A 22,435-nucleotide genomic window follows, 5' to 3' on the forward strand; every position below is an offset into this window, starting at 1 on the left:
TTCCATCAATGGCGAGCGATATCGTGAGATGTTGCAGTATTTTTTTTGGTCGGAAATTGAAGATATGGACTTATCCGACATGTGGTTTCAACAAGACGGCGACAGACCACACACAACACCTGAAACATTAGCGGTAATCGAAGAACGTTTTCCAAATCGCATCATTTCTCAAAAAGCCGAAGTGGAATGGCCGCCTCGTTCGTGCGATTTAACGCCATTGGACTATTTTCTTTGGGGCTACGTCAAGGATAAAGTCTATGCCAACAAACCAAGCACCATTGCCGAGCTGAAAATTGAAATCAGACGTGTCATAGCCACCGTAAATGTGCCATTACTCGAATCTGTAATTAAAAATTTGGGCAAGCGGCTGAAGGTCTGTGAAAAGAGCCGTGGTGGACATTTGCACGATATTCTTTTTCATACATAAATGGTAAAGACCAAACTACAACATACAATAAAGATTTGGAAAATTGGAAACTATTTTCATTGTTTTTTTTATAATTACTTTTTTGCGTTGCTATTGGGACACCCTTTAGTAAAAAATGTCCAGCAGCACGTGGCAAGAACACATTAGTGACTATGTAGAATTAGTGTATGAGTGAAAACTATGATTGTGAGCTTGCCAAATACGAAGGAAAAAATGGTGAAACCATTTGGTATATGACACTTGAAATATTGGTGTTCCCCAATTCGAGATATGTCGATTGCGTGGGTTCATCCCCCTTGTAGTTTCGCTCAATTACAAAGAAATAATGCTTCACTATGTTTGGCAGATAAGCGTGAAAAGAAGTTGATACGGTTTGCATTTATAAAATACATTTTAATCTTTTTCAATCAATGCAATGGCAACACGGTATTGTCAGGTATCATATACGGCAAATCGAAATGGCGTCGAAAATATTGAGCCGTGCCAGGATGATTGGAGAATTAAAAGGAGTTATACGGATATTTGTTATGCCGCGCTCACTTTTATGGTTTTCCTCATCACCTATGTCTCTTTCTATCTCGTTTATTTTCTTTTTCATTCAATTCTCGTTTCTTTTCCCTAACACACATCAATTCACCGCCATTTAAATTATTTTAATAGCGTGATTAGTTAGATAGAAGAGAATACGATTAAATTGTTTGATTTTTTTTTTGGCCAATTTGGCTTTCCGTTATTATTGAGAAGGGCAAAAAACAACAAAGAATTTCCAATGGAAATTTAGATTGTGGTAAAAGAAGAATGCACGTTTTTGGCTCCCGGTGCATTACTAGACAAGGAAAATCACGAAAAAAATGTCCAAAAAACCAAGGGAAACCCTTGAATTTCGACTTAAACAAGACTATGTACCAACTTTCAAATCAATATTAACAGTGGTTGAATCTTGGGTCAAAATGAGTTACAGAAATTTTTCGATTGATTTTAAGAATACAGCCTAAAAAATTTGCCTCAGTTTTTCTTCGGTTTTGATAATTTGTGTTTGATGATTTTTCATCAATTTAGTTTTCAAACCAAAAATCACACGCATGAATCGATAAATTTACGTTCGGATATCATAGGCTTTGTACGAGAATAAAAAAATTGGGCATCTTCGTTAACTCAGAAGACACATACACATCAACCATTTTATTTTTGTGTTTCTTTTTCTTCAAAACAAAGGAAAATGAATGAATAATCGAATGCAAAGCATCAACAAAGTTATATATCAATTTAAAAAGAAAATGAAAATGAAAACCATATTGAAAACAGAAAACATTGTAAATCTTAGTACATAAATGTTTTATTACATGAAGAACAGAAATAAATGAAAATAAATGTGAAAAAATGAATAAAGAACACCGAAAGTCGCTACTGAAGGAATTGAACTACGCATTTATATTGTAAGGGAGAGTTCACTCGATTGCGTCCTTCTTTACTTTAAAAATTGATAAAAAAAGGCGATTTGGATTCTTTTAAAAATATTTAATTGATTTTGGCAATTGGTATAAAAGTAAAATTTTGAGTCTGGTTACTACAAGATATGATTTTTAAAATCTTTTCAACAGAAAAAAAAAATGATATTTGGTGAATGCTTAAAGGAAATCTTTGCGGGTAATCACACCTCTTACATCATTCTTCTTATCGACCACAACCAAGTGTCGCAGACCCAACGCACGGAATATCTCGAAGATTTTCGAAACGGATGCATTTTCCATGGCACTGTTCACCGAACGGTTCATGAATATCTTCAAGTTGATCGAATACTTCAGATCTTTTGACGAGATTGGAACGATCTATATAAGGGATAGAACCGAAAATTGATTAGATTGAGGAAAATTGCTGTAAATCTGTTTGTTTTTGACATACTTCAATCGATGGATAGCGTGGATATTCGTTGCGGAATGTTTCGATCGAAATATCGGGCATCCATTGTCGTTCTCGCTCAACAAAGTATTGGTGGCGAATGATGACGACCAATTGAGAGCGCAGAATAAGACCACACAAGTGACCCGGTGTGCCGTCATCATCGATACGATCGACGACTGGGAATCCATTGTGAGGGTATTTCTTCAGAATTTCGACGATTCGAGACACTTTATCATGTAACTGAATGCAAATCGGTGGCGATGACATAATATGCATCGCTTTGAGACAGCGATATGGCCGCTTAACACGCCAGCCCAGCATCGGAACCTGTAAACATTTTAATATGTAATCAAATGAATGAACACTTATGGCTCAGAAAACCGTGATTATAAATTGCTTTCGAAGAAAAGGGAATGAAGTTTATCTGATAAACACGCGCTACGATAAACAAAGCGATTGTTCGAATATGCATTTGCATTGTATCGCATCGCATATCATGAAATGTGAATGAATTGAAAATTACCTCTGAAACGGCAATTTGTGTGTCATAAATTCCTTCAGTGAACAGATCGCCAGTCCATTTGGCACAGATGAATGTTACAATGAGTGGCAGAGCAAAGGAAACATTACCGGTTGTTTCGATCAATATGGCCGTCAAGCTGAGTGTCATTCTCATGACACCTCCTAATTGGGCTGCTGCACCGATCAATGCGTATTTACTTGGTTGAATGAATCCCTATCCAGGGAAAAAAGTAAAGTGCTTTTTAGTTTTGGTTTTAAAAAGGCAGATCTGATATGAACTTACCGCATATGGGAACGTATACGATAAAAGTGTCGAAGTCACTCGTCCCCAAGCGGCACCGACCAGCAATGTCGGAATAAAAATGCCCAAAGACACGCTCAATCCATATGTTATGCACGACAATGGATAGTAAACCAAAACGAAAACACACAGTGTTAGTAGCTGATGTGAAGCGGGTGGATCATGGAATAATGCCTTCACCGATGCTTCGGGTGTTTGAAACCATAGTGCGGCGACTGCATTATATTCATTGTCTTCGCAAAACAGTTGGACCGGATGCAAGGTCGGATCTACACCAAGCGGGCGACAATCATTGATTGAAAACATCATGAGGCATGCAATCGTTGCAGTCAAGACAGCAACCAACACGGCTTCGCTGACTTTTGCCCATTTGTCTTTGATGAATCTGAATGAGTTACATTGAAGTTTTATCATTTTCGAATTGTTTGTCAATAAAACTACTCCAATTACAATACCTGGATCTGAAAATGTTGATTTTCGTATTGACATAAACCCAGAGTGCGCCGAGAAGGCCACCAACACATCCCATCAACATGAATATTGGAATTTCATAGTAGGAGTATGGCAACGCCTCGAATTGACCCAAATTGAACAAACCGGGATATGCGAATGTTTTCAAACCGTGATACAAACTAAGTACTAAATTCAATGTGAATGAACTGATGATTGAGGCGATCAGTGTTCGCAGAATCAGATTCGGATTGAAAAAACTGGCCGCTTCTTCGAGTGCAAAAAGTACGCCGCCAATCGGTGCACCGAAAGCGGCAGCTACACCGGCCGATGCACCACCAACAACAAAGTCACGTTTCTCATGGTCATCGCGAAAGTAGCGTAAAATCCCGAAATCTCGTCGAAACGTTGTACTTTTTCCTTGGCTAATTCCAGCTGCAACCACACTGCCGGCCTGAAATCGGACATAAAATCATTCAAATTGATGGTAAAACAGAAAGAAAGGAAGATAATACTGTTGCTTACATGAATCATTGGTCCTTCTTTGCCTCCAGCCAACGAGCCAACAACAGATGTTATCACTCCCACCACTTTGACAACCAACGTTTTAACTCGAACGACTCGCGGCACTTTCACGCCATTTAGATAACATTTCACCATTGGTACACCTGAACCGGAAGCCACGGGCTACAACGATTTTACGAATAATCCATTAAATATTGATTTTTTGACAGCAAAAAAAAATGTTTCATTTACCTCAATATATGCTATCAAAATGGAACCAAATGCAACCGGTACTGCATTGAGCAGCGCATAATACACATAAGGCACATACAAATCACCGTAAACAACATTGTGATCGACAACTGAAACAAACGCAAACAAAATTGTGAGTGAAAATGTTCTGAAATGTGAAAAATATTTCAAGAAATGCTTACCATTTTTCAAAAAACTGTACTTTAAAATCGATAGCTGATCAATCACAATATCGGCAAAGCATGCAATTAACGCCGTAAAAATACCTACAAAAAAATCTATTGTTAGACACAAATAATTTGAATAAAATCGAATTGAGTGTTTACCAATTAAAATAAACAAAACCCAGCGCGCAACATCTTTGTGCGAACCAGAGTTGAAGTCACGAAACTTTGTGTCATTCTGATGCAATTCGTTATCGCATATTTCATAGTCCAAACTCTGCAAAGATTTCAATTCATAAATATTATTTATTGATGATTAATCTATAGATTTATATAGAATGCACTTACTTCGTATTTTGAATAGCATTTTTGTTTAATTTGCCGAAATGACGGCGTTAATCCGTCATGAACGAGCGGTTCTCGCATATTTTCGCCATTGTCCTACAAGTATCAAATACATTGTCATTAATCAAGTCAATTTTTGGCTTACAAAAAGAAAACCATTTTACCGAATCACTGATACAAGCATCATCATCACTGCTAGAGCTAATCGAACCGCTGACTGTTCTCATTGTTGTTGTTTCCATTACTTTTTTGTTAAAACCGTTTAAAAGAAATACGCCGAGTTGCACTATGCACGTGAATAATTATTCATTTTAGAACCCAGTGTATTCATTTTAGAACCCAGTCTAATCACATAAAAACATGCAACTCAGTGTCGAATTGCAAGCGCAACAAGATGAAAGAACAAAACTGAATATTCTGAAATCAGCGACAAAAATTGGCGTTGACAACTAAACGACACACTTAATTTAATACATAGACAAACTAAAACTGTTGATTTTATCGTATTATTTACATTTGCACTGACATAAACAAAGTCAATTCTTGCGAAACTCTTTCAGTGACTCATTTTCCGCCGTTTGAGACGTTCTTGTTTTCTCAGTGACGATGACAGATGTGTGTGTGTGTGTGTGTGTCGATTTGATTTTTTTTCTCTCTTGCATGTGTGTGGTGAATCTTCATGACTTGTTTTTCTATCTGTCGCTTCTAGTTAAATGAAATGCGTGCGACACAGAGATTGTGTGGTGTGATACAATGCAGCAATAGTTTATGTATGGAATTTGATGAGATTGTTGTTGTTCTGACTGAAATTCGCCACAAAATCGAAAACTAATGCGTAGATTAAAATGATCTAAAAATAGGCCGTTTCATGTTCATATCTCGTTGGATTGGTCGAACGGTCCATTGGATAGCATTTATTCCAACTAATCGTTGCTTTTTTTCTCTTATTGTCATTTGTAGTTTTCGCCGTTGAATTCAAACAGTTGAGTGTGGCGCCAGTGTCGCACACGCAGCATTTTCGCTCTTATCAATTTCATACGAAGCTAATGGTGCAGCGGAATTTTGGCATAATAAATTCTTTCGTTTTTTTTTCGCTCAAATTCAAAATCAGAGCTAATGCATGATAGTAAATGAAATTTGAAATGATTAGATCATGCTGAATGGCCATTTAAGTAACATTACTACAGTAAGATCGACAACTATACATAAAAGTCTAAATGAAAAAAAAATCGTTTTAATAAACGTATTTTCTTTAGGGTTTATCATCGAAAGCTCATATTATTTCAAAGAAAAAACATTATCATCCAATTTTACTCTCATCTCAAGCCAATGTGATAATGTTTGTTCATGTGTTTACTTGAAGATTTGAAATTTGGTTTAAAGGAGCGGTTGAAATAATTAGCGTCGCATGTGTATTGGTTCACAACCAATACACTTGCACACATGATTTACGCATTAATATGCGGCCCAAATGACTCAGTGATGCATCGTAACACTAACACATGTGTGAAACTCAGAGCTAAAGACACCAACTGGCATTCAATGCTCTAATATGTGTTAGTGTGGTGAATATTTGATGTGTCAACAGGTTATTTTGGAATGTTCGTCGTTTTCGGAACAATATCATCAAATTGAATTTCCATTTTATCAATTCAAGTCAATCTCAATCCAATCCATAAAATCCTTAATAAACTCTGTAACAATTACGAACGAACCGAACTTCTTTCAACAAAATCAACCTGTCTGAAGTAGAATTTTAAAATGTGAAATTGTCAATGTGAACGAGCCATAACCATAATTGGATTGTTGTTTTTAGAGTCGGTTACACAGCAACGAATTGTGAATACGCACACAAAGCAACAAAGCAACAAAGCCATAGGCTTTGATCACATACACCTGGCTGATTTGTTACAACATTTCTTCACAATTTGTTATTCATCCACATAGCTGCACGGCAAGGGTGTGGTGATATTAATTGAAACACTTTTGCTTCAGTGACATATACTCGCTGGTCGGTCTCTCGTAATTTGTGTGTTGTGCTCGCGTCCATTATAAATTGTTTTCTTGTTTTAGTCAAATTAAAAACAAAAACAAAAGCAAAACATTGTTTTGATATTCCCAATTTTATTGTTGATATTTTTTTTCACAAACAAAAGTGCTGTGAATTTTAAGAGTCAACCTAATTTAGATTGTTTCATCAGACGAAGAAATTGAGCAAATAATTGTCGAACAAAATGTGGAAAATTTGTGTGTTTATTGCGTTACTGCCCATTTTGTGCTATGCACAAAGAACACCATCGATTTCGTATATTACACAAGAGCAAATTAAAGATATTGGTGGTACCGTTGAATTGGATTGTTCCGTTCAATATGCACAGGAGTATACGGTTTTATGGGTGAAAAATATCCGTGAACGTGGTGATCCAGTCTTTTTGTCCACGGGGAGCTCATTGGTCATTCGCGATTCACGTTTCGCCCTTCGTTATGTTCCATCCTCATCCACCTACACGCTTCAGATTAAAGATATTCAAGAGACCGATGCTGGAACCTATCAGTGCCAAGTCATTTTGTCGGTCAACAATAAAATTTCGGCCGATGTGGATTTGTCGGTGCGTCGACCACCAGTCATTTCGGACAATTCGACACAATCGCTCGTCGTCTCGGAGGGTAAACCAGTGCAAATGGAATGCTACGCCGGTGGATATCCACATCCAACGATCACATGGCGTCGTGAAAACAATGCCATCTTACCCACTGGTATGTATTCTCCCAGAAAAAAAACACATTTTTCAATTTCCAACTAAATCATACATGAAACTCTGGTTGTTTGAACGAGAAAAAAAAGTTGAACTTAGCTACTAACGGCAATGGAAAAGTACAAAATATTTTGGCCGTGGAACAAGAGTTTCATATGATGAAGATTTTTATCTGCAAAGCATACGTTTTAATATTATAAAAGAGTTTCCAAGAATATTCTGAATGCATATGCTCAACTATGATGTATAAAAAGCAAAGGTCAAACACGGCTGCTTTAAGCAGAAAATCACATTTAGAAAAAATGAAACTTGTTTTAAGAAAAGTAAAACGATACAACGAGAACAAACAATATCGCAAAGAGGAACTCATAGTAATTGGGCAAGTACAACAGAAGTTGCGTTCATGCAAGGCGAAGAAAGAAGACGAGCACATCATATCGGAATCTCGTTTTATTTGTTCGCTTAGAATTCAGTTTAAAATAAGTCTGTCAGACAATGCAGATCATTATCTTACCTGTTCATTCGTTCGTTCGTTAGACTGTGGAACAGCAAATTGCAATAACTCTATTATGCAGAACAACAACAACATCAACGAGCGAACATTTGGAGAGCAAATATATCGTTGCGTTTATTTTATTCTCAGTTCATCCTCTTACTTTGCCTCCTTTTATTCTTTAGCCAATTGTTCTTTTTTTCTATTTAAAGGCGTCGTTCATATTTTTTTTCCCTCTCCGCATATGGTGCAGTGCAAGAAAGGCAGTGCTATTGCACATTACTTCATTCCAACAATGGTAAATGCATTAGGCATCAGTTGCTGAAAGTGCTAAAATTAACAAAAAAAAGGAAACACAAATATTCAAAAAAAAACTCATGCAATTTTTACCTGACGAACCTAAACCCAATTAGATGTTTTTTTTTGTTCAAATTTCAAAATGAAATACATTTCGAAACATGTGGCACACGCTTCACATCAAATCAAACGGAATACATTTCATGGGTAACGCAGCAAATTTTTAAAGATTCATTTCGATATAAATGAATTGGTTTTCATTGTTGAACGCTGGATGCGGAACTATTGTCTGAATCGAATGGGCGCCTAGTGTCGTTTCTAGTGCATTTCAATGTGCGTTCTGCTTAATTGATTATTTGAACTTGAACTGGGTGGTTCATTATGTGCTGTCACATCTGCCTAATGCATTTTAGTAATTCATATTAAAAACGTCACATTTGTTGAACTTCATCTTTTCAACAAATTTATTCTTTTTTCCTTCGCTTGATCATCGATCTAATTTTAGAATTGTGTGTATGAATCATTTTACGCATCAAAATAATTCCGAATTTTTAATCAATACCTTTAATTGATTTTGGTTTCATTTTTCATTTTCTCTTCAGGTGGTGCAACATACACTGGTTCAATTTTGAAGATTAACTCGGTACGTAAGGAAGATCGTGGCACATACTATTGCGTCGCAGACAACGGTGTTAGCAAAGGAGATCGTCGTAATATCAATTTGGAAGTTGAATTCGCGCCCGTCATCACCGTTCCACGGCCACGGCTTGGACAAGCTCTGCAATATGACATGGATTTGGAGTGCCATATTGAAGCCTATCCTTTGCCAGCCATTGTCTGGCTCAAAGACGATGTACAACTGTCAAACAATCAACATTACAGCATTTCACATTTTGCCACCGCTGACGAATTCACCGACTCAACCATTCGTGTGATCACCATCGAGAAACGACAATACGGCGACTACATTTGCAAGGCCGTCAATAAATTGGGCCAAGCTGAAGCCAAGGTTCATCTGTTCGAAACGGTCATCCCGGTTTGTCCACCGGCTTGTGGCAATGCTCATTATGGTGGCGCCGAATTAATAACACCAACCACAGCCGTTATCCTCTTGGCCACTTTGATAGCCGCTCTCATGAGCTAAACCATCACAACAACAATAACATCAACAACGGCGGAGTCAAACCGATTTGCAACATTCCCATAGCAATGTTTTAATGTTTAGTTTAGATGAAAGTCAAATTTAAAATCTCCGTAAACGTAATCTCGATCAGATATATGATTGGCACACATCTATCGGAATCTCATAGAAATGTTTTGTTTTTAACCGCTAAGAGTCAACACAAAACCCGTCCATTCTTTTCTCTCTGTTAGCTTACTTTATATCCTCACATCACGTTGTCAATGTTAACTCAAATTCGCGGTAGTGGGTAAAACACTTAAATCCATCACAAAAAGAAACAAATGAAAATAACGAAAATGAATCACCGATCATTTTTTTTTTCAATTGATTCAATAATTGCCTTTCTGGTGTGCCTTCTTATTGAAGAATCTATGATAATTATTAAGACCCGAGTATGTAAATGTGGCAACTTTAGAACGACATGAAAAAAAAACGACAATTTTAGAGTTAGTATTGTGACAAATTATATAAATATTTATATATGTTACCGTCCGTTGTGCTGATATTAACATTCTCCATAGGTTGATCAACTACATATACATATGTACCGTAATTTCAAATGGTTTCCGAGTCTAAGATCTGAATCGGTTTTTATTGTACAAGTAATAATTCTTTTTAGAAATTTACAAATTGAAAAGACGAAGCTATGACTTTTTTTTGCAATCAAAATACACTTTTTTTCAGACGTTTTTAATAGATTATAAGCGATTGATTGTAAGAAATTGTATAAAATAAAGGAAAAAAAAACTCGATAGAAATCAAAAGGGAGGATGTGCAATTGGTGTAATATTTTTGTTTCAGATTCTTGGTTTGGTTTCTTACAATAAATGGTGTTCATCATCCTTTCTAAAATCCTATTGGACTCGATGAAATTTCAACACGTCATATGCAACTGTAATCTTTGGAGTAAGGGCAGAATGTAGCACCACGAATTGAAAATATGTCCTGGGATACGAACGACTTATGCTGTTGCAGATCGTGTTCTGTATCATTCTTTTGTTTTATTGCTTGCACTCATTGTTTGAATGAAGCATCGAGCAACGAATATGATGTTACTGCTCTCACTGACGGTCATTTATTGAATTACCAATCGAAGCGGAAAACATAGAAATAGCAAACTTGCATTGTTCCTATTGGAAAGACTTGACGTGTAAGCTTTTTCACCGGAATTCAATAATAAAAACGCAAATCCTTCTTTTCGTTGATATTCCTAATGAACCATTTCAGTCTCGATTGAATGCTGTAATAAATAAAACATCAGGTTTTGTTGGCGTGTTTTTGTTGTTGTTGTTGTTGTTGTACGTTTGCATTTATTTACGTCGTATTTTTTGTATGACATAAAAAGAGTATAATTTATATAAAATTATGAAAAATATTTGAAACATTTACGCAAAACTTAGATGGTAGGTTAAAATTGGAAAACGTCTTTCTTCGTGCCGTTAAACGAGGAAAAACAATTGGTTTAATTGGATTATAAAAATAATATTCATGGCAAAAAAAATACTGTCTAAATTCTATATTCTACTAAATTCAAACTGTTTCGATAAGTTGCTAAAGCTGATGTTTATGTGCTTCGGATACTTAATGAATTTGCGTCAAAAACATTGCATTGTTGTAGCAGAGCTAAAGTGAATTTGGAATATTTCATGAATTAATCTCTGTTGTACGGTGATTTTCTATGTAAATATTCCGTGTATTTATTTTCCTGCAATTTGAAGAGGCACATAAAAGTATTTTTCATTCCATTTGAAGCATTTCTTTAATATTTTTCCAAGAAAAAAAAAAACGTTTTATGACGAGGATTTCGAATTACACCATTGAATTTATTCGAAATCATCTTATCGGTTAATCTATGCGTACAAGAATGGATGCACGAATGAGTGAGCATTTCATAAAATTTTCTCTAAATTTGTTTGTCATATTTTTTTTTTAAGACGAAGCGAACAGTACATCTATTGGCGAGTACAGTGTTTTGTAGGGGGCCAATTCATTCGCAAATTTTCAGAGATGAGGCGAGATGTTTACTCAATTGTCCAATTGATCCTGTAATTTTGTCTACTTGGAGTAAGAAATGAGATTCAATAAAACTGAATTTTCGGTTTCTTTATTTACTTAAACATCAGAAGACAATTATTCCAAATGAAATTTCACTTAGACTTCACCAATAGATATTATGTTGCTATAAAAATTTAATTTTCTTCTACTAAATATATAAATGTCGCATATGTTCAAATCGAGTTTTTGTACTCATTTAATTGTTGAACAATTGTATTTTTCTTAACTTTTTTTTATCATTTGAGTCCTCACGGAATTATTCCCGTCGATACGATCAATTTCAATATATAAAAGAAAGAAGAATTTGTGATTGTGATTGATTTTCATGTACTAAGAACATATTTGTTTTTGATTTTGTGTATTGTTTTTTTATTCTTCTATAAAATTGGAGAAATATTTTCAATTGTTATGATGCATGTTGATGCGAAATATTTTTTTTTTCGTTCCATTATTAAAATTAACCATCACCAACAAATTCTTAGATCGGTGCCACGATTCGATTAGTCAATTTTGAAAAGATTGTTTGGAATTATTCCGTTTAAGAAATCAATTCGATTGAATGGATCTGTTCGGAATAAGTGTCAAACATTCGATTCGAAATGGACCGGCAAGTATTGTGGCACGGGCCAGAGATGGACCTATTTAACTATTTGCAATATTTTAACAGAAAGAAACTAAAAAATAATATGTTTTATATGCGTGATTCCAGGGTAAGAGAAACAAAACAAAAAGAGACGGATTTTTCTACAGGATAAATAAAAACTGACTTGTCTTTTGAAAACTAAGTGAATCTCAAAAGGCAAAGAATATCCGGAAAGTGGATAAAAAAAACGATTTTTATCTGTCCTTCAACCTATAGAGTCTCACAAGAGACCGGACATTTTAGCGGTTAAACGAATAACCGAGCAGGCGTGCACACATACAACTACTACGTACTATACATTCCGTTTCGCTGCAGTCGCCCTCAAGACGTAGTCGAGAGGTGCCCCCAATAGTATGCCGTTTCAGAATGTATTTAACCGAAAATTCGAACGACATTATTCTATCGAATTGTTAGGTTCAATTGAGTGGTCGAGAATAAAAATGACTAAAGTTGAACCACTTATGGATAACCGTAACACAATATTCTTGACTTTTAAAAGTGCAACATAAATTCTGTTCGCTTGTAAGTGAATCGTAAAATATCTGTGGACTATAGAAATCGTGTTTCACTTTAATTGAAGCAAAAATGTTCGATACACTTTCAAGTCCATTGGAATGATGATTCATTGTAATGGTGGTTTTGGTTGTGATTTGGCTTCAGAGTGAAAATTAAGTGATAAGGAGCGCGAATTTCGATGTGCCGATAACACCATTGGATTGGGCACATGAAATACTGTATGAGAATCGAAAAAAAAAATTTAACTTTTTTTTTCGATTTTTGCCTGGTTCCGATCGTCTACATGGGAAGTTTGTATGAAAACCTCGGAGCGCCGGTGTTTTACCCGTATTGTTATACACATCAACAAAGCAGTCTGCTTCACCGTAGAAAAGAAGTGCGCAGTAAGGAAACAAGAACGTACATGTTTTGGCAACGTGGCTTCACTAGTGATTATGAATGAACGTAATGAGAAATGTAGCGAGAAATTACTTTGTTGATGTGTATAACAATACGGGTAAAACACCGGCGCTCCGAGGTTTTCATACAAACTGCCCATGTAGACGATCGGAAACAGGCAAAAATCGAAAAAAAAAAGTTAAATTTTTTTTTTCGATTCTCATACAGTATTTCATGTGCCCAATCCAATGGTGTTATCGGCACATCGAAATTCGCGCTCCTTATCACTTAATTTTCACTCTGAAGCCAAATCACAACCAAAACCACCATTACAATGAATCATCATTCCAATGGTCTTGAAAGTGTATCAAACATTTTTGCTTCAATTAAAGTGAAACACGATTTCTATAGTCCACAGATATTTTACGATTCACTTACAAGCGAACAGAATTTATGTTGCACTTTTAAAAATCAAGAATATTGTGTTACGGTTATCCATAAGTGGTTCAACTTTAGTCGTTTTTATTCTCGACCATTCAAATCAAAATGAAATATTTTCAGTCTTCATATAACTTCTGTATGCCGGTCGATTCTCACGGAATCGAAACGATTTTTTTTTTCTTCGATTTTTTCATGAAATTTTTTGTCCTGGTTTTTCATTGCATTTCTAAATCAATTGTAAAGAAAAACAAATTTTTTTCGTTTTGGAATACGTTAAAAAATCATTTGAAAAAAATATATATTTCAATTCAGTTTGCTATGCGAAACTGAATTCGACGAAGAAGTGTTTTCTTTTTCGTTTTGTTTTGTTGCATTCCAAGCGTGCTCGGTTTGTTTGTTTTTTTCTTTAACGAGATAATAGAACAACATGCGTGTATGAATATAAGAGAGTAAAAACTTAATGTAATTAGCTTTTACTAACTACGTGTACGTATCATGACGTAAAACATCAAAAAAATTAATTAATTTAATCATAAACATTAATATTGCATTTCTTCACAGCAGAATGCGTGTTGGCTCGATCACCCAGATTGAATTTTTTTTCATTTTCGTATCTTGTTATGTGTGTGTGTGTGTTGTATTTTGTGTGAGGAGACAATTCACCGCAAAAGTAATGTATCGTTTGACGATAATTTCAATAGAACGTTTGTTTTTCAAACAAACCAAGTTAAATTGACTCTCATGGGAGATACGGCCGACACTATTTCGTGTGTGCTGTTGTTGTTGTTATTATTATTATTTTTTTTTTTTCGTTTGTTTTTCTTTACTCTGTAAAATAATTCGCTTAGCTACTTATCATTACTACTAATAGTAATCAGTATTTTTTCTGTCGAAAGAACCAAAAAAAAAAATTATTTCTCTTTCATTTCTTCTTTTTTTTCTCGCATCATTTGAAGACTATTTCGCTTTAAAATTAGAGAAGAAAAAAAGTCTATCAATTTAACCAAAATTTCTTAACATTAGGAAATCTCAACTTAAGCTCTAACTGCTCTCATCAAAAATCTGGTTTGCCGATCATTGTCGACAAAATCATTTTGTATATATACTTCCATAAAATATCCTGAATTCAAATATGGCTTTACTTATCCGACAAATAAACAGACAAAACATAAAAATTTTAATTGTACCTTATTGTCTGATGCACTAAATACGTTTGCTATTTCACTTTTTGTTCATTGATCCAAAATCCGTTTAGTGCCGAGAAGAGCATCCGAAACCAAAAAAAAAACACCAACTTTTAAACGTTAATGAAAATTGCGATTGAGGAAATTTCCATAGTGAATTTTAAAATTGATCCATTTTGTTTCGTAGTTTTTTTTTTCTTCTTCTCTCATTTGTTTCATGTTCAGGTACACTTAAATATCAATCATGCAAAATGCTCTATCGTTAGCCTAACTAAATTTTAGAAAATACGATTTTTTTCCCTTTTGTTTCCAAACCGATTCTGCATTTTGTTTGTTCAATATTATCATTGTTCATGTATGGCAATTGGAATTGTTCAATTGGCTCTTTTTGTTTTGTGTCGTTATTTCATTTACTGTGACTGATATTCGGGCGACTGATGACCAGTAAATTGTAACTACTACACACAAAATACTGGTTAATGATAAAACGAAAAGAGCAAAATATGATATGACTGAACATTCGAATGAACATTCATTTGAAATCGTCGACCGTTTTCGTTCAATAAACAATTAGCACAAATCATATTTGCACATGCGTATGCGTTTGTGTTTGGAATCTAATTGTATTAAATGTTACATTTATTGGATTTTGCTGTCATTTGAATATGTTCATTTCCATCTGTGGTGGCTATATGTTGGGCACTCTTTATTATTTCGTACATTCTACTCGAATATTAAATTCTCCTCGATAAACCATTGATTGATATTCGTTCGTTTTTTTTTGTTCTTTTTATTTGTTAGCAAATTGAGCAAGAATTCCAGATTATATGTGCCATAGTGTTTTCTCTTTGAGATCTTTTTGTTTAACCTAGAACCTTATGTTCTGATCTTCATTTTGTTTTTGCATCGGTAGCTGTCCTAAATACATGGGTCTATGTAAATATTCTCGTGGAATTGTAGCTGGCAAGATATATTAATATGTATAAATCGACTTTTTTTTGCGTCAGTATATTCATATACTACGTTTACTTTGATCGATTAAAACTCTAAAATAAAATATTTTCAAAAGAACCGTTTTTTTTTCTAAATAAAGTGGACAAAATCAGATCCATGCTTGGAGTTGACTTTTTTTTTGTTTTGTATCAAAATTTTATCCATAGTCTATCGAAAAAAGAGAGCCAAATTTCAAGAGTGTCAATGTCACATTTGAAAATGTGTTGCTTAGCTGAAAAAAAAGCCATTCATCGCTTAAAATCGGCGTTCTTCATCAAAAATCCACCGATAGACATATGAATTCGTAACGTTTATTTGTCTATTCCTACTTTACATACATAAATTTTGAGAAGAAAAAAAAACAACTTCGACAACTATCTAAACCATAATTAAGAGACAATGAACTGATAAAATTTCAAAAATTCAAATATTTGGAATAAAGAAACACATTCAAAAGAGCAAAGAAACAGAAAAAAAATTCAGTTGAAATCAAAAATTTCAAATTGAAATGCCAGTGACTTCAATTGCGTTTTGTATGGATTGTATGATCCATTGTCGTTGTCTTAAATGAATTTTATAAATTCTCAATATCTAAACCTGTTAACGCTTAACATTGTCTAAGTGATAAAAAAAAAGTGTTTCCGTTAAAAAAACAAACATCTTAGTTGTACAAGTAAGTAGATAAAAGAAAGATGGGTTCTGTTTGAATCAACGCGCGCGCAAGTGAAGATCCAATAAAAAAAAAATTTCTGTTGTGTTGGACCCATAACATTTGTTCATTCATGCTCGTTGGTATAAAATCGGCTACTGTATAGTACATTGTCTCTATTATTTGTGACATTTTACTTAATTGAAATGCTTACATTTTACCTAGCTAATTTAACTACATTTAACGACTTGCCGATGCAACGCAAGACTGAACAACTGTTTCAGCATTATGGATGGAATGGTGGCGATGCTTTGATCGGTGCGTGTCCGTGTGTTATGTTTGCTACATTGTTTTTTTTTATCTTCTTCTTCTTGTTTTTCGTACACTTGACTAATTCTAGTCTTCTTTTGTATTCAAATGCCATTTGCAGTATTAATAATAATAAATTGTCATGTTTCGGCATAATATCAACTTTTCTTTCAACTCACAATACGAAAGGAATTCTACGGCTAAAAAAAAATGTGTAAAATCTATTTGATCCAAATTAATTTCAATCTTAATGCGAACCTAATCCGTCTAAGCTACTAAAAATAGACAAATCAAATTGTAGAAATTATTTAAAAAGAAAAATCAATAATAATAATAAGTATTTGTATGATTAAAGTCGCAAAATTCTTGTATTCCATTGTACGGAGTGTATATAAGTTTAAAATGAAAAGGATGTATTTGATGAATCGATGTGGCTGCCCCATTTATGTTTTATTTTTCTCCGGTTGCGATCCATCATTTGAAAATAATGTACAGAAAATCGGTTGAGCTTAGAGATACGAAAATGATGTGGCAAGAATAATAATAAAAAAAAAGAGAGAAGAAAGTAGTGCGGCTGTTGCGGCTCGATGGCTGCTAATCACCGGCATCAATCTTATTTCGCTACAGCATGATCGGATAGTTCAGTAAGTGTGATATCGTATATCGGATCCTCTTCCGCAGTTGCTAATTGTCGAACCTCCAACAAAAAGATGTCTTCGTTGCAATAGTACGACAACATATCGTCATCAATTTTCGCAGTAATCCTAAACCACAAAGAAGAAAAATAATATGAGAGAACAATTAGTTGTTGGCTTTTTTCTTTCTTTCAACGAAATCAAACGCAACAATTTTTAAATCAATATAAAAGGAATTCGGTCTGTTTGACACTCATTTGCTTCGCAAAGGGGAAACACTTTGGAGAGAGAAAAACCGTCATTATACACTGCCATTCAATTGAATTCTGTTCATCGAGACTAGTGCCAATATGCATCAGAAGTGATTCATTTTATTTTCTTTCGAATCAAACCAACTCAATTAGCGTGAAGTCTCAATCAAAATTGGAATAACAAATGAGAAACATGGGAATAGAGAGAGAGAGCGAACGAATGGATAAAAAAGCAGTCACAAAGTTGCAATCCATTTCGAATGATTGAAAAAATTATCATTTTACAATCAAAATTCTAAATTTATCGTAAGCCATGAACACCGTTGGCTATGAATGCGCGGCTCGTGATTTGTGTAGTTTTGTGATGTGGTCAAGTGTGTTCGTGTGTGTTTGTGCACTTGGCACAAAGTGTGGATGTAGTGTGTAGTTTTTTTTTTCAATAGCAAAGCAATGACTTTGTGGCGCGCAGTTGTTTATTACCACTAATAATAACAGTAAACTAGTTGATCGGCGACTATTAGCATACATTATCATTTTAATTGAAATTTTATTGATAACAACATCCACACATCTTTTGCATTGACACTGGTTGGATGCAATGCGAGACACAGGGCGAGATGACGGCGAGAGAGAAAACGAGCACAGCAGCAGCCACCGTCGTCGTTCGTCGAATACAGAAAATCTCTACAATAGCCAATTGCAGTCATAGTGTCATGCATTTGATTGTACATTGCACACGCGGATGAAACGAATCGAATGGAGAACGTGTCGCGTTCACAGTATTGCTGCCATATCATCGTTTATGCAAATTGTGACACCAGTCATCTTGAAACAATAACGCATATTGATCGCTGTTATCCGATTTTTTTTCTCTTTTCTCCCGCACTCGTCGCGCTAATTAGCATTTGATTCGATTTTACTGTAATAGTGGTGTTGTGATCATCGCAATTGAATCGCCTTCACAGCGATTTGTTCCAATTTTTTTCTCGCATGGAAGCATACTGCACACACTGTACAGTGTACATACACACACCGAGACCGATTCGAATCGTTCGTCAATTGTGGCTACATTTCCATCGCCAATATTTACAAAACGCATTTCACACTCACAGATGCGCGGTTACTGTTTTTTTTTTTGTATTTTGTTTTTTTTTTTCGAAGGAGTAACGTTACTGAGAAGTGTTACGGTTAGCGTTAAAAAATATTAGTGAAAAAAAAAAAACATTATTTATATGATTGAATGTGCGTGTAGATGAATTTTATGAATGTCAATAAAACAAATACGTTAAAAATTATTAAATATTGTCATTATCATATGACATTATTAGACAGAAACGATAGAGATAGGGAGAGTATGAAGAAAGTCGAAAACAAACCAAATTTAGTTGTGGCTTTTTTTTGTTTCGACCTCTTGCAATTAGTTAGTTGCTTTCGTTTTTTTTCTTGTGTTTTGTTTTTGGAGTGTGTCTGACTTACCCTTTTCTATTTGTACGGTAAATGTTATTAATACTCGATGTCGATAATTTGTATCTATGTTCGATCTGCAATTAAGATAAACAGAATGAAACAAAACCATGAGCTAAAACCTAATTAGAAGATCGATCAACATTTTCTTTTCATTTCGAATGGAAACAAATTAAGACGCATTTTTCGCAATAAAATATTTCGGCATTTAACAGCAGGCAGCAACAACAAAAATGCATTGTTTTTCGATTAGGGAAAAAATTGTTGGAATTTTATTCTTTGGTGTTGGGCTTTCAAAATTGTGAAAAAAAAAGAGACAATAAAATGAAATGGCTTTCGGAAGGTGTACACACTTCACATTATAACAAAATTTGACTATCATAACTAATTGAAAACGTTTGTTCATCACAATTTTCATTGGATTTTCCCGGTAATACAGAAAAAATGGGTTTTTGCAAATCTATTGGCAAACTTAATTGAAAGAAATGGAACGAAATGAAAATTCCATAGGGAATGTCATTAATTTTTTTATGTCGAACGAAAGACAGACATTATTCCATCACATGTTTTGTGTCATAAATTCGACGATTCATTTCTCAGCGATTCCATCCGATGCATTCAGATGGGAAAAACGCTCAAACTCGGATCGGCACACAGTATTAATTTTAGTAGACAAATTAAAAATTATTAGATGGAGAATTAATTGAATGAACATTGAACAATATTGAAGCGGTACAAATCATAAGTTAATATCGAGCGTGTTGATTAACAGTCTCTGTGTTGTTTTTTTTTATATGGCTTAATTTGAAATTCATTAGAAACGTTTATCCAGACATTTGGCGAATGGAAATTACGACAAAAAAAAGTAATAATAATATAGAGAATAACAATTAAGTATGATGTGTATGTTAATGAGAATATAGTTATTAATTACACCCATGCAGCAGCAGCAACAACAACAACAACAGCAACAACCAAAACAATGTTCAGCGAAATAATAACAATAATTTGTGCATTTTGTGCTCGAATGTGCGTGTGTATGTATGTGTGTGTAACGTCTGTGTGTGTTTTTGTCATGTTTCACTAGATTTTCGAAAGCCAAATGATTTCCCTAATTGCAATTCTTCGGTGTTGAATGTTGCTAAACAATGGTTGGTTGCTTTGGTGATGTTTTTATCTATGTTGTTTTGTTTATCTTTTGCACTTAGGCACTTTTACCCATTCGAAAATGATCGCAATTAATCGATTTCCAAACCAAAAGCTGCTCAAAATGTTGCAAAAGAAAAACAAAATTTGTTCTGAAGTTGCTTTTTTTGCATTGATATTCCATCCGAAAATTGATCTTTTTGTTTCCAATTCAAAGAAGAAGAAAAAAAACATTAAAAATGAAATGTAGAGCATTTTTTTGTTTCTCTCTCAATAATTTGTAATTAAATCAGTTTTTTGTGTGAATTTTTTCTTTTCTTCTTGGCTGCCGGTCTGTTCTGTTTGACTGACTTGATTGCAAAATTAATGTTTTGTCTTTTGTTTAATTTGTTGGTTTGTTTGCATTAGAAATTAGTTACAGTGATGTGTTTGGTTGATGATTTATGGTAATTTTTGGTTATATCAATTAGATTAGCTGGTATAAAACACTCATGTCCCGAACATCAGAGCAGGGACTTGAGACAAACAAATAACCACAATAACAACAACAACAAAAACGATTGCTTAACATTAGAGACATGATTTGATTTAATTGAAATTATTGAGTAGAAAATGTCATTTGTTGAATTCTTGATGTGATTTATGATCGAATACAAATGTTGCACTTACCGCAGTCAATAGGCCAATGGTTGTTGGTGGCACGACATGCAATGGCGTGTATACATCATCTTTGTCTTGTCGCACATAGAGCATAACGCGTTCATTTAATGGCGGCGTCATTCGCTGTCTCTTGATTACGGGCTGGCCAAACTCATTCACACTTTGAACCATTGATTGTTCCAGAATGTGATCCTTTTTCTCCGTGCTGCGAACATGGAAACAGAAGAGCAAAAAGAAAATCATTTCAATTAGATAAGAAATTTTCCGAAAAGAAAGAGTATTCGAAAATTGATTTAAAAAAAATGAATAGTAAAAAGTTGTCCAGCTTCGATTTTTACTCACGTCGGCACATCCGGTGGGAAGTGGTTGTGAAATTTCAGAGTTGGTGTGGTTGGTTTTTGTGATGCATGCAACAAGAATGGTGATGTTCCCTTTACTTCGCCATTACTATTGATTTCACCTTCATGCGCATAGAAACTCTGCAAATCCATGCCGGACAATTTCTCAATATCTTCGGATGGTGTGAAGAGAACGGGCGGTTTCGCCACATCTTGCATCGCATAAAATTCAGATCGATCGGTGACTGGATGATAGAGTTCATCGAGCTTCTTGCGACCAGTTGCGGTCATCTTACGTTTGGCGGCACGTCGTTCTTCATCACGTGTTTTACGCTCGGCACCCTGGAACAAAACAATTTTTTTTTTGTTAATATCAAACAAATTACGAAGGAGAAAAATTAAAAGAAAACACTCGACAGACAGAGTGAACGTAAACAAGTGGAAAATATGTGTTCAATTCAAAATAAAATAAAAATTGGCGCAATATTATATATCGATGCGACGAGAAAGCGAACGGCCCAAAGAGGCGAATGAACATGTGGAATTTAAATGGGTATGTGTGTGTATGTGTGTTGAAGATGCGAACGCGTGTGCTTGAAACGTGTAAAGTCGTTAAACAATATGCCAACTTAATTAATAAAAATGAATTCACATCATTTCTTGGCGATAACAAATGGATATCACTTTGATGTCGTTAATGATCTATAAATGGTCGTAATTGGTGTTCGTCCATTTTGGTTTTTTTTATTGTTGTTGTTTTTTTTCACTATCAACTACGGATAAAGTATATAATTGTCTTGTAACGTATTCTGAGTTTCACCATCATCGATATTGTAAATAACATCGTTTGATGTGCTGAATCCCGTTATATCGAGCACTATGCTTTGCGTTCGCAATTTGTTGTCGCTGCAATTTTCATTTCAGTATACACATTATATTCGGTGCATCGGTGTCAAATCATCCGATTTCATATAAAATTAAAATAAGCGTTGACTACATATACGTATTGAATTGAAAGATTCGAACGACCTCGAAATTGAATGAAATCAACAAATTCTCTTCGTCACTTTGAATGAAATGTGTATCTTCTATGTGGTACAATCGACATCACTACCATGTTTCGCGCTGATTCGGCGTGTTCGATTTGTTAGTGTGTGATACTTTGATCACATAAATC

General features: G+C 34.7%; 3 protein-coding genes across 8 annotated transcripts in view; 1 reads left to right on the plus strand and 2 right to left on the minus strand.

Moving 5' to 3' along the window:
- Nucleotides 1-1,930: 1,930 nt before the first annotated feature.
- Nucleotides 1,931-5,792, minus strand: LOC129579393 (H(+)/Cl(-) exchange transporter 7). Its single transcript, XM_055469460.1, has 11 exons — nt 5,032-5,792; nt 4,871-4,963; nt 4,685-4,799; nt 4,541-4,624; nt 4,359-4,468; nt 4,128-4,289; nt 3,608-4,056; nt 3,135-3,537; nt 2,853-3,065; nt 2,330-2,656; nt 1,931-2,256 (listed from the first exon to the last, which is right to left on the minus strand). The coding sequence occupies exons 1-11, from the start codon at nt 5,107-5,109 to the stop codon at nt 2,056-2,058; spliced, it is 2,235 nt and encodes a 744-aa protein (XP_055325435.1). The 5' UTR covers nt 5,110-5,792; the 3' UTR covers nt 1,931-2,055.
- Nucleotides 5,793-6,428: 636 nt separating this feature from the next.
- LOC129578474 (lachesin) lies at nt 6,429-10,360 on the plus strand. Its single transcript, XM_055467144.1, has 2 exons — nt 6,429-7,624; nt 9,016-10,360. Exons 1-2 carry the CDS (start codon nt 7,102-7,104, stop codon nt 9,555-9,557), a joined length of 1,065 nt encoding a protein of 354 aa, XP_055323119.1. The 5' UTR covers nt 6,429-7,101; the 3' UTR covers nt 9,558-10,360.
- Nucleotides 10,361-11,684: 1,324 nt separating this feature from the next.
- Nucleotides 11,685-22,435, minus strand: part of LOC129578473 (protein grainyhead) — a 144,924-nt gene continuing 134,173 nt past the window's right edge. For 4 of the 6 annotated variants that reach the window (XM_055467138.1, XM_055467139.1, XM_055467137.1 and 1 more), the window contains 4 exons: nt 21,263-21,600; nt 20,930-21,125; nt 19,127-19,191; nt 11,685-17,528 (listed from right to left, as the gene is read on the minus strand). In XM_055467138.1, coding sequence (XP_055323113.1) covers nt 17,378-17,528; nt 19,127-19,191; nt 20,930-21,125; nt 21,263-21,600 — 750 coding nt within the window. In that variant the 3' untranslated portion in view covers nt 11,685-17,377. The remainder of the gene's footprint in view (nt 17,529-19,126; nt 19,192-20,929; nt 21,126-21,262; nt 21,601-22,435) is intronic. The other 2 variants (XM_055467141.1, XM_055467143.1) reach the window with 1 other exon arrangement.

Source organism: Sitodiplosis mosellana, unplaced genomic scaffold, assembly GCF_009176505.1.
Source record: "Sitodiplosis mosellana isolate CC-2019 unplaced genomic scaffold, AAFC_SMos_1.0 Smas_scaffold_6226, whole genome shotgun sequence".
Lineage (NCBI taxonomy): Eukaryota > Metazoa > Arthropoda > Insecta > Diptera > Cecidomyiidae > Sitodiplosis > Sitodiplosis mosellana.